Source organism: Haliotis cracherodii, unplaced genomic scaffold (genome assembly GCF_022045235.1).
Source record: "Haliotis cracherodii isolate W230 unplaced genomic scaffold, xgHalCrac1.p SCAF_7, whole genome shotgun sequence".
Lineage (NCBI taxonomy): Eukaryota > Metazoa > Mollusca > Gastropoda > Lepetellida > Haliotidae > Haliotis > Haliotis cracherodii.
The window spans coordinates 22,863,495-22,876,740 of record NW_027266330.1 but is presented as its reverse complement, the minus strand read 5'-3'; the positions used below and the strand labels follow the sequence as shown (position 1 = coordinate 22,876,740).

Below are 13,246 nucleotides of genomic sequence, written 5' to 3'. Positions count from 1 at the left end.
AAACAATACAGTTCTTACGCTTTATCCTTAGCGTCTTTGCACTATCCGCTAATGGTTGTTTTTAATAACCTCAAATGGTCTGCAAATATATGTATCTTTAAAGCCACATTTTTCCATTCGGTTGACCTTTTTCGAGATATTTTCGAGTCCGGAAATTGCACATTTTGAAGAAACACGTTATGATCAAGAACACATATCATTATCTCTACTGATCATCAATGTTTACGTTTAGTAACTGTAAACTCTGTTTGGGGACGTTTGGGAAATCGAAATTAAAAAATAATCCGACTTGCCTAATCGATTTTTTTAATATAAAAATGATTAGAAAGAAAAGGTTACATACGTAACCTTACAAATCCTGAGTCAATTAAGACAATATGTCAAACCATTAAAGCCAGCTCAGCTCTAGATTCAACGACACAGGTAGATCGGTGAATCCGATCCGGACATCGATATTGTGCAGGTTAGAAATTACCTGATAAAAAAATATTAATGGAATCATCTTCTTTGTAGCTGTTCAGTACAGACATCTTTCGGAAATCGGGTGTCCGGATTAACGGGGTCCAGATTGACGGGGTTACAGTGTTCCGAGAAAATGAGCGAAGTGTAGGCAGTTAAATGCCAATGGCAACACACTTTCTGTCCCATTCCTGAGTTTCCAAGGTGGACAACATAAACTTGACAACGTCTCTCCTTGGCATACTGAGCGCGACGCCCTTGATATACTGCCCCTTCGTCGCCTTGACCCGCTTACCTGAAAATATAGGATATCATTTATAATATTCTGGTTAATTTGTAGAGAGTGTCAGTACTGTACTAATGTTGTGAATGTTAAGTCTGTGCTGATGTTGTGTTTTCGGACTGTGCTGATGTTGTGTTTTCGGACTGTGCTGATGTTGTGTTTTCGGACTGTGCTGATGTTGTGTTTTCGGACTGTGCTGATGTTGTGTTTTCGGTCTGTGCTGATGTTGTGTTTTCGGACTGTGCTGATGTTGTGTTTTCGGACTGTGCTGATGTTGTGTTTTCGGTCTGTGCTGATGTTGTGTTTTCGGACTGTGCTGATGTTGTGTTTTCGGACTGTGCTGATGTTGTGTTTTCGGACTGTGCTGATGTTGTGTTTTCGGACTGTGCTGATGTTGTGTTTTCGGTCTGTGCTGATGTTGTGTTTTCGGTCTGTGCTGATGTTGTGTTTTCGGACTGTGCTGATGTTGTGTTTTCGGACTGTGCTGATGTTGTGTTTTCGGACTGTGCTGATGTTGTGTTTTCGGTCTGTGCTGATGTTGTGTTTTCGGACTGTGCTGATGTTGTGTTTTCGGACTGTGCTGATGTTGTGTTTTCGGTCTGTGCTGATGTTGTGTTTTCGGACTGTGCTGATGTTGTGTTTTCGGACTCTGCTGATGTTGTGTTTTCGGTCTCTGCTGATGTTGTGTTTTCGGTCTGTGCTGATGTTGTGTTTTCGGTCTGTGCTGATGTTGTGTTTTCGGTCTGTGCTGATGTTGTGTTTTCAGACTCTGCTGATGTTGTGTTTTCGGACTGTGCTGATGTTGTGTTTTCGGACTCTGCTGATGTTGTGTTTTCGGTCTGTGCTGATGTTGTGTTTTCGGACTCTGCTGATGTTGTGTTTTCGGACTTTGCTGATGTTGTGTTTTCGGACTGTACTGATGTTGTGTTTTCGGACTGTGCTGATGTTGTATTTTCGGACTGTGCTGATGTTGTGTTTTCGGACTGTGCTGATGTTGTGTTTTCGGACTGTGCTGATGTTGTGTTTTCGGACTGTGCTGATGTTGTGTTTTCGGTCTGTGCTGATGTTGTGTTTTCGGACTGTGCTGATGTTGTGTTTTCGGACTGTGCTGATGTTGTGTTTTCGGACTGTGCTGATGTTGTGTTTTCGGTCTGTGCTGATGTTGCGTCTTCGGACTGTGCTGATGTTGTGTTTTCAGACTGTGCTGATGTTGTGTTTTCGGTCTGTGCTGATGTTGTGTTTTCGGACTGTGCTGATGTTGTGTTTTCGGACTGTGCTGATGTTGTGTTTTCGGTCTCTGCTGATGTTGTGTTTTCGGTCTGTGCTGATGTTGTGTTTTCGGTCTGTGCTGATGTTGTGTTTTCGGTCTGTGCTGATGTTGTGTTTTCGGACTCTGCTGATGTTGTGTTTTCGGACTGTGCTGATGTTGTGTTTTCGGACTCTGCTGATGTTGTGTTTTCGGTCTGTGCTGATGTTGTGTTTTCGGTCTGTGCTGATGTTGTGTTTTCGGACTCTGCTGATGTTGTGTTTTCGGACTGTGCTGATGTTGTGTTTTCGGACTCTGCTGATGTTGTGTTTTCGGACTGTGCTGATGTTGTGTTTTCGGACTGTACTGATGTTGTGTTTTCGGACTGTGCTGATGTTGTGTTTTCGGACTGTGCTGATGTTGTGTTTTCGGTCCTGAACCAAGAGTGGATCAGTGAGTTGTGTTTAACGCCGCTTTGAATAATATTTCCGTTCTAGTGTGAGCACTGTATCACGGCGTCAGGGTACGATGAAACACTAACCCTGCCAAGTTACTGATGGCCCTCCTGTCGGTAGTGGCCATTCCGTCCCCAAGTGGGTCTCCTCTTCTCAAAAACAAAAAGTGATACGGACCTATTCTACACCGAAATCAGATCCGTGTAGAGAATAGGTCTTCAGCAACCCATGCTTGCTGTAAAAGGCGACTATGCTTGTCGTAAGACGCGACTAACAGGATCGTGTGGTCAGGCTCGCTTGGTTGATGCATGCCATCGTATCCCAATTGCGTATGTCATGATGTCAATCACTGGATTGTCTGGTCCAGGCTCGATTGTTTACAGACAGCCGTCATATAGCTGGAATATCGCAGAGTGCGGCGTTAAACAACAAACAAAAAAACAAAACAAATCTACACTGAAATCCCCCTATGCTTAAAAAAAGTGAACGTTGACGCTCGCGACTCCGGAGTAGCTGCTGCCGTTGCAGGCCCCTGAGACGAAGCTACTGCAATAGACTATGACGTCAGTTACAAATATGCTAATATTAACGAAAGGCAACGTAACGTCCTCGATTGAGAAAATATGATTTATATAATCAATGGTTACAATTATGGAATGACGCCTTAGTAATAACGAACGTGATCAGGGGTCTCATTACGGACTTGTGGTTAATGTAAAATAGTCCCTTTAAATGTAACTAGTCTCGGACTAACGGACAAGCAGTTGTGTCTATCCCGCTTAAGAAAAGCATCGCTTAGAGCTTTCCCGAAGACACGGGGAGCCAAGTCGTCTCAGGCGCCCCAATTCGCTGTGCAGAGTTGCATCCCTTGGGCACGACAGGAACCGATGACCATGGGTCCGAATCCCGGTTCGCCTGATTATGTGTCTAGGTTTGTCAGCACCATGCCCGTGCTTGTGGGTTTCACCAAAGTGGTAAACGTCTGAGACCTGCATCACTTAGGGATTTCCTTCCACATCAAGCTGGCACGCCGTAATATAACTGGGATATTTTTCAAAGCGGTGTTAAAAACCAAATCACTCACTTGGGCCTTACTCTTACCTCACTCATTTATTACCAGGTGATCTGGATTCCGCTTAACAAGACCAAAGTACCATCACATGTATGTTTAATATGACTACCGACCCACGCGTAGGGATTCCTGGTTAGAGTGAGTGAGTGAGTTGGGTTTAACGCCGCTTTTAACAGTAATGACATTCCTAAAGACATACACAAGAATATACATGTCACCACATTTGGGGTAAGAGGGAATATACTCGAGTCTAGTGTTCCCCTACGTACTAGTGGCAGCGATGATCCCCAGCGGGGAAACGATGGTGACACGCGCTTGAAGGAGCTATAGGAAGGGAGATAACCCTGGAAGCTCTACTCTAAACGCAGACCTGGCAAAATCTATGTCAATCTCATGACCAGTGATGGGTTTTGTTTTGTTTTGTTTTGTTTGTTGTTTTACGTCGCACTCAGAAATATTCCAGCTATATGAAGTCGGTCTGTAAATAATCGAGTCTGGACCAGACAGTCCAGTGATCGATATCATGAGCACCGGTCCCATGTAGTCAGGGGAACAGTGACACACAAGTCAGCGCGCCTTACTGCCGTTCTATTTAGTTGCCTCTTACAACAAACCTGACCAGACTTGCTGGGAAGTTATTCTAACCGGGAATCTCTACTTCGTGTGGGGTTTGCTCGTCACGCCAAAGACTCGGGTTCGATTCCCACATGGGTACAATGTGTGAAGCCCATTTTTGGTGTCCAGATATTGCTGGAATATTGCTCAAAGCAGCGTAAAACCAAACTCACTCCCCGAACAGAGGAGTTTGATAATAGACAGTGTGTGCATGTTGGCGATATTAAACACCCATGTGTTTTCTTGTTGGTTTGTTGTTTAACGCCGCACTAAGCAATATTCCAGCTATATGACGGCGGTCTGTAAATAAAAAGGTTTGGACCTGACAATTCAGTCATTGATATCATGAGCATCGATCCATCAAAACATTCAACCAAGTCAGCGAGTCTGACCACCCGATCCCGTAAATCGCCTCTTACGACAAGCATAGTCACCTATTACGGCAAGAATAGGTTGCTGAAGACCTATTCTACCCCGGATCTTTACGGGTCCCCATAATGGGATGTCCTCAGATCTTTGTATGTAGAACCAAAATATGAGGACATCCCATTACGTGTCACATCAGGCCGACCTTTCGTGGACTTTGACCTACCAGTGGAATGATTGACAAGAAGTCGACCTTATCCAATCCAAAGGTAGGTTTATCGTGCTTTACGGCACTCGTCTTAAACTGGCGACTACGTTTCGAAACATATTTTTGCAAATTCTCGATAAAAAAATTAAAACCAAACTAAAGGAATTTTTGGAATGGCTAATATATGGTCTAGATTTATGGTCCAGGTTGTATGGATTCAGTCGTACATCACGTAACTGTCGTTCGGAATACCCCGTGGTTGCATTTTTAGAAAACACATTCAGCCTGTCATTTGCCTGATCTGGTTAGCGACGCACTGATTGGTCGGACGACAGGTCGTTTTGACGTGATGGGATGTCCTTCGATCTTTGTTTAGCGGTTGCGAGAACTAAGATCTGACTTTAATGCGATTGTAAGTATGTAACATCGTATTGCTCTGACCACACTCTTCAAGTGCTGAGACAAAATGAAGCTAGCCGCATCGTGAAATATTTTCGTTCAACCACTTACATCACACTAACATCACACTAACATCACACTAACATTACACATATACGCACAAGTAACCACTTGGGAGGACTTGGGGTCAGAACAGGCCCAAAGTATGAACAACGGTTGTCATGTCACGTTGCTATAGTTACCTGTGGATGGTCCAGTGGAAAGTCCTGGGGCTCTAACAAAGGTGTAGTTGATGTTGCTGCAGTGATGTCGCGCGTAGTCTTCCATGGCAGCCATGTCGGACAGGACGTTCCCGAGGAACAGCGGCCGGGAGAACCATTCTATCACCTTTGGACTGCCGGGGGTATCTGGAATATATCACATATGTTTAGTGAGTGAGTGAGTTGGGTTTAACGCCGCTTTTAACAGTATTCCAGTTATATTGCGTCGTGTCAGCTTAATGTGGGAGGAAAGCCCGAAGTGATGCAGGTCTCAGACGTTTACCACTTCGGTGAAACCCACGAGCTCCGGTATGGTGCTGACAAACCTAGAAACATAATCGGGGCGAACCGGGATTCGAACCCACAATCATAGGTTTCTGGCTTGCCCAAGGTACGCAACTCTGCACAGCGAATCGCGGCGCCTTAGACGACTGGGCCACCCGTGCCCCCGAGTGCAGGGTGAGGGCTCGACCACTTAATAATCCCGAGGAAGTGGGGCTGTGTGTCTCGAGGTTTTCCCGCCATTGCTTCAAGGCAAACAATTGTATTTTCTGAAAGGAGCCGACATATGTTTAACGAGAGAACGGTTATGAGTGTGAGTGAGTATGATTTTACGAGTATGAGTTTGTTTCTTGTGTTTTTCAAATTTCTCTCTAGGTACAAAGCAAGATCTTTGATTGTTGAACGTGTTGTAGAGGACATTAGTTCAATTAATTTTTGACGAGAAGGATGTTTATGGTAATATTGTGGAATAAATGTATTTCTACTTTGCTTATAGTATGAACAGACTAATACTAAATGGTACTATATGATATATGGAAATATATATAATATATGGGGAAATATATGTGAACCATTACGCAACGAATTGACAATCATCTTAGGTATGCCCGTTTGCGCACAGACGGAACCCGGTCGCAAAAATGGCCATGAAAGGGGCACGAGTCGCTATTCGGCTTGTCCCGGAATAACACGAGTTGGTCACGAATGAGTGTAGAGGCTACTCTCGGCTACTCTCGGAGAACAATCGGACAACGAACGGGCTCCAAAATAACAGCGCGGTGAATAACACGGTGCTGATAAGATAGAGCTGTGGACTTCTGTGCCTGTTCCCTGTTGAATTATCGGCAACCCCGTCATTCCTTGGGGAAATTAATTCAGTACACAATATCCACATATCACAAGCAAGAAAGTATTGGCATGGTCACAAAAGATATGATACATGATATACACATGATATAATTATGAATTAGTTAGACGGGGTAATAAAAAGATAATTAACTGATTTTATTTCCGTATAAAAAATATCAGAGATAAGGAATAAAAAATGTATTAGGCGAGTCTTCTGCGAGATTTTCTTAATGAATGAATTTAATGATACTGAAACACACAAATGTAATACTCGCCTGATGTCATTCTAAAAAAATAGTCGATGTTTGAGACGTAATTTCAATCAACTGATTTCCTTTACAAACCCCGAATGAAAGCAGTCTTTGAGTGAACCGCCCTATTTATAATGATATTATAGGGCTAAATGATATTCATGGTTGTCTACAGAAACAGAGACCATCGGTATAAGGTCTCTGACAGAAGCAACCACTAATCTGGTCCTGCACCATGACTGTCATCTTCTCGAGGCGGGCGGTCGGGTAGCCTTGTGGTTAAAGCGTTCGCTCGTCACGCCGAAGACCCGGGTTCGAATCCCGACATGGGTACAATGTGTGAAGCTCATTTCTGGTGTCCCGCGCCGTGATATTGCTGGAATATTGCTAAAAGCGGCGTAAAACCATACTCACTCACTCACTCTTCCCGAGGCAAGGGAGTTAACTGACTATAAAAGTCAAGTTTCCACCCTTGCCGAACTAGGCTGGTATTAAGGAGTTAGATTTTGGCTGGACTAAGGAGTCTATGCGTAGTCCAATCAAAATCGCGCACCGAAATCGAAATCCGGTTCGTAAACTGTCGTGCAGATTTCGGTCGATTGCAGGATTTGCAAAGCATGTGCACTGCCAACTCGTTGTCAGCAGATATTTTCCAAATCTTATCATGTTTGTAATCAAGGTGCTCACGTGATTTGATGCAATGATACGATGTATTATCACAATATAGATCTTGATTATCGATCAGACCGTCCTGATTGGGCACCACCATTTTGTGTGAAGCAAACGCAAGTGATACGAGAGGTGGAATCTGATTTGTCCATAGGAGAGGCTTAGAAGGGACATAACTGGTAATAGCCACTGGTGGCGCTACGATCGAGCCTAGTAATTCCAGCACAGTTCGGCAAGGATGGAAACTGGACTTTTAAAGTCAGTTAACTCTCTTGCCTCGGGAAGATGCATGACTGTGGAATATATTTATTTTATGAAACAAACAAACAAAACAAAACAACCTAGACATGTATACAAAAGCAAATCAGCACCGGGGGAGGCGATTATGTTTTTGATTTTAGAGTCGAGAAAAATATTGTGTAATATAAGATTTCATAGACTAAAGTCTACTAGTCATCGTGGAAGTCGTGATGTCGCAGTCATACAGCTGGAATATTGCCGACGACGGCGTTTATAGTGACCTCACCCTAATGTCTCTTGAAATAAAATAATATCAACACAGGTCGCCAACCTTGGAGTTTTAAACTGTCATCGACTCGGTTGATATTTTACGTGATATCAGAAAACATCTGATGTATCATTCAGAATCATTTCCCCGACATTTTCAGTTTGCACACAGTAATAACCAAGGCCCCGTTCCACAAAGCGACAGTCGTAAGTCTACGTTCAAGTATGGGAGTTACGATAACCTTGGTGCTACGATCGCTTTGCGGCACGGACCCAGTACCCGTTCGTCACCACTCGCCCCTTTCCGTAACCTGAAAGGAGATCGATATTCGGCTTGTCCCGGAATAACACGAGTTGGTCACGAATGCCCAGTACCTTGAGAGTAGAATTACCAGCAGTGGCAGAGTTTAGTGATGTCATTTGATTGTGATGTCATGGCAAACGAAACGCAACTACGGCAATTGTCGCGATATCTCAACCAAGCAGCAGCTGCTGTGGATGCCAGTTTAGGATGATAAAATAACATTCCAGAGAGATAATGAAAGTGTATATTTCTTACATTTTGTGCACCATGAATCTACACAGACGAAGCGGTGTACCCCGGCAGCTGTCATGGCGGCGGCGACAGTTTTCATGGAGTGTGAGTACAGCGTGCACGGTTGGTGGGAGAATAGACTTGCCCGGGCTCCTAGACACGACAGAACAGCCGAAGAACCACGCAGCCGTTTTGCCAAGTCATCAGGTTTGAAGATGTTTACTCTCTCCACCTGGAAAAATAAATACAAAAATATGATCAGATGTAACACCCAATATCTAAAATGCACTAGCTAGCTAGTCAGAATCTTGAAAGATAGAAAGCAAACAGATTGAACCACACAAGGTAGAGCGAGAGAGTGAGTTCAGTTTTATGCCGCTTCGAACAGTATCATAGTCAAATCACGACATTGAAACTATGATTGCTCACGCAGTGACAAATTTAAAAAAAAAATAGGAAAGGTTTTTTAAACATTTCAAAAGTAGACGTTCGTATTTATAAGAAGCTTTTTCCCCAGAAAACTCCAAAACCCAATATATGATTTCAAGACATGTTTGTCATTTTTTTATTTATATATTCGTAGGAAACTGCCATTATAAGACATTGCATTACATTTCTGCGTTTACTCTCGTAAAATTACACACTATTCGAAAAACAATCAAGTGTTGGTATATATGTCTCAAGGATATGAACATCTTTGGTAAATATTCAATTTCGAAATATTCTCCTCTTGTATTGAATATCTCAGTCCAAGTGGGCTATTTTTTAAATCAATCTGTCAAAATGAGCATTTCTCAAATTAGATCATTCTGAAGTCATTTACCTCTGTGCTGATATTCAAAATTGGGGAGAAAATGATTTCTTAATGAAACAAATACCTGCCGATCCTTATTTTACGTTTGTTTGTTTGTTTTTAACGCCACCATCAGCAATATCACAGCAATGTGAGGTTGGCCTGTAAATAATTAAGTCTTGACGAATGACCGGCGAATGACTTCTCAGAGCTACAGATAAGCTACGTATTTGCGTAAAATACCCCTCAAAACTATTCAAAACCCAATTACTTAAAATTAACTTGCGTACAGAAACGCATGCATTAAATGAAAAACTCAACTGTATGAAAACAGCGCGCGTAAATACCCAAATGAAGCTCTTTCAGCATGCGTACAACGGGGCTAATTTCCGAAACACAATTACGAGCTTACGAATTTACTTTACGAGTCAAGACTATATTTAGAACCGCTTTATACATCTAAAACATTATTTCATTTTTTTAAATCTCAAAATGCTTACTCATTTTGGGAAAACCCCAAAAGAGTGCTGAATAGATGAGTGAAAACCAATGAAAAATGTAATAACCCAATTAAAATAGAAACCTTCGAGTAAAAACTCAATTGCTCAAAAAGTTATCTGGAGCTCTGTTTTGAGTATTAGTTCTACCCCTTCATATCGGGGATAGATTAACTTACAGTATATATGAACATTTCGAAGAATTACACAACTTATAACAACAGATATCCTTAATCATGTTGATGTTTCTACGTTGAATCTGTGTATTAAGATGTGGCATGCACATGTCGTACACACCAACAACACACAAATAAACAATGACTTGTCATTAACCGGTAACAACTCAGCGATAGAAATTGGTACTAGTCCTGTAGTCATTGCCAAACTGCCCAATAGTTAAGGTATCAGGAGGACGAGTAGAAAAAGTTGCCATTTTTAAGGGTTTTGCTGTATGCTATCATTAAAATAATAATATTATAAGAACTAGTGGATTGAAAATGTTAGTTTCTACCGCTGCAACTATCAATCGTTATTTGTAAGGGATCCCCCACCTAGCTCTTGTCATCTTCCCAAGGCAAGAGAGTTAACTGACTATAAAAGTCAAGTTTCCACCCTTGCCGAACTAGGCTGGTATTATGGAGTTACATTTTGGCTGGACTAACGAGTCTATGCATAGCCCAATCAAAATCGTGCAATGAAATCGAAATCCGGTTCGTAAACTGAAATGTAGATTTCGGACGATTGCAGTGTTTGCAAAGCATGTGCACCACCAACTCGTTGTCAACAGATATTTTCCAAATCTTTTCAAGTTTTTAATCAAGGTGCTCACGTGATTTGATGAACTTCGCGATGTAAGACCCGTTTTATCACAATAAAAACCTTGACTATCGATCAGATTGTCTTGACTGTCAGCCGCCATTTTGTTTGAAGCAAAAGCAAGTTATATGAGAGGTGGAATCTGATTGGTCAATAGGAGAGGCATAGAAGGGACATAACTGGTAATAGCCACTGGTGGCGCTACGATCGAGCCCAGGAATTTCAGCCTAGTTCGGCAAGGGTGGAAACTGGACTTTTAAAGTTAGTTAACTCCCTTGCCTCGTGAAGATGAGCATTTGTATTTAAAGGATGAAACCCCAAAATAAATTTGTATCAAAAGAATTTTCTTAGCGAGTTAAAAGTATTCTTAGGAAAATTCTAAGAATGTTTTTGAATACCGCCCAAGACTTCATGACCAACGATACACGGAGCTGGCTGCACATACCGCCTGATGCCAGATGCTGGATAACAGAACTCGCATGCGCTAATAACAACGAACCTTTGACCACGTGGTGTAAATGAGGGATATCACTGAACTGACCAGTACCTCCATAGCCATGTATGGTCATGACAATGGACTGAGTTGTGTAGAGGCATTCGTCACCACTCGCAACTTTCCGTAACCTGCAAGAAGACTCGTCCCTCTGTCGATGAATGTTTTGTGCGAAAATACAACAAACCAATCAGAATGGGCGTATGATTTCAACTTCTTCGTCAAAGAATCCCTCGGAAATACTTTTTGACTTTACATATGTCTTACATCTAAAAATATACCCAAGACACAGTTAAATGTGTTCAATCATACTGTATAATTCCGCATGTCCCGATGTGCTTTAATTTGCATCTGAAATATATAAAATATATGGGGAAATATATGTGAACCATCACGCAACGAGTTGAAAATTATTTTTAGATATGCCCGTTTGCGCTCTGACGGAACCCGGTCGCAAAAATGGCCCTGAGATGGGCACGAGTCGCTATTTGGCTTATAATATACCCAAAACACACTTAAATGTGTTCGATCATACTGTATTATTTCACATGTCCCGATGTGCTTTAATTTGCATCTGAAATATATATAATACGCCACCAGCAGAAAAATATTATGTTTCAGAGGATACCCCCCCCCCCCCACCCCACCCCCAACATACACACACATGAAAGAACATCACTTACCAGCTCGTTTACGGTCATTTTATGAAAGCTTCATTCAATAAAGGGACTCGCATTGAATCGGTTGTTAAATGGAATACTTGCATATCATTTATAAAAGGAATCAGCGACGTATCAAAGCAATGCTGTGAGATGAGAGAAACATAATTCTCTCTTTCAGTATGACCAACAGGAATAGTTTATAGGGTCACAAGGGCAGATCTAGCATTTTTAAATAGGGAGGGGTTCAAAATATCAAAATGCTCTAGCAGATATTTTTATTTACTGCCTATAACATACAGTAACTACCTTTGGTTTTCAAAGAAAAAAAAGGTGTGTGGGGTGAGGTGGGGTTGGGGGGTGGGCAGGACCCAGGATCTCCCCTCTGGATCCGCCTTTGGGTCATTTACTTAAAAAAATACACCCTACCACCTTCAATATATATACATGCACTTACCTATTATATATTATCGGCATGAAAGAATGCCTTTTGATTTGAAGACAAATAATCAAGGCCAGGCATAAAACAGAATTTGTTCTTACAAAGTCCATGCAAATCATTCACACAAAGAAATAGATGTTCATCACAGATCAAATCCGTCTTTTTGCTGTGACATTGAAATCGCGACTTCCGCAAGGTCAAGGTGACCTTGCGCACCTACCGTGAGTTTGTCGTTAGCGAGGGCTATCTTGTCCGGGGATCTGGCGAGCGCCTGGACCACGTATCCCTGTAATAACGCTTCCTGTATAAGTTCCAGTCCGGAGGGGCCCGTAGCGCCCAAAATCGATAACCTTCCACCCTCAGTTGATACATGGCTTGACGATTCCCGGACCAGTGGTTTAGCTAGACAGCAATGTTTAATAGCATAAACATGGCGAGTGACTAGTCGTGAAGGCATTGCCTGTGCTGCCTCGTACGCGCATTCACCCAGATCGAAGTGCCGAATGCATTCCCTGGCCGTTACGGGAATGCGGGAAGCCCATTTTGCATAAAGCTAACGGTGATCAATTGCAGCTGCAAATGGTTATTGTTATGGTGCGTGTATGGTGTAAGGGAGGTCACTCTTGTTAGTTCAGCAAAATTCCTTGAGGTTAAATGGGGCGTATCGACGCTTTAAACAGTATTGCAACGTGCATACATTTCTCTCTCTCTCTCTCTCTTCTGACTCTTTCTCTCAGTCTCACTTCTCTCTCTCTCCGTGTCTTTCTCTCTCTCTGTCTCTCTCTCTCTTAGATCGATGCATTTCATGTCAGTCACTAGATTGTCCGGTCCAGACTAGATTATTTTCAATAATGTATAACAATATGTTGACATATAATAGTCATATAAAAGTGGACAACTATGACTTCTAACGAGTAAAGGATGACATTTATGATATATGTATCCATTCTCTGACAACTGAGGGAGAGAGCGTTGGTGTGATGTGTAGGGTGTACTCCGGAAATAGAGTATAAAATAACGGTGAGTTGGTGCGATCTGCCAATCAGTTCACTTCCATCCACCGAATTGATGCAATATTAAATGAAATTTT

At 42.3% G+C, this 13,246-nt stretch overlaps 1 protein-coding gene across 1 annotated transcript; it reads right to left on the bottom strand.

Moving 5' to 3' along the window:
- Positions 1–521: 521 nt before the first annotated feature.
- LOC139448603 (flavin reductase (NADPH)-like) lies at positions 522–12,668 on the bottom strand. Its single transcript, XM_071230166.1, has 4 exons — positions 12,377–12,668; positions 8,481–8,688; positions 5,346–5,510; positions 522–754 (listed from the first exon to the last, which is right to left on the bottom strand). The coding sequence occupies exons 1-4, from the start codon at positions 12,611–12,613 to the stop codon at positions 615–617; spliced, it is 750 nt and encodes a 249-aa protein (XP_071086267.1). The 5' UTR covers positions 12,614–12,668; the 3' UTR covers positions 522–614.
- Positions 12,669–13,246: the final 578 nt, after the last annotated feature.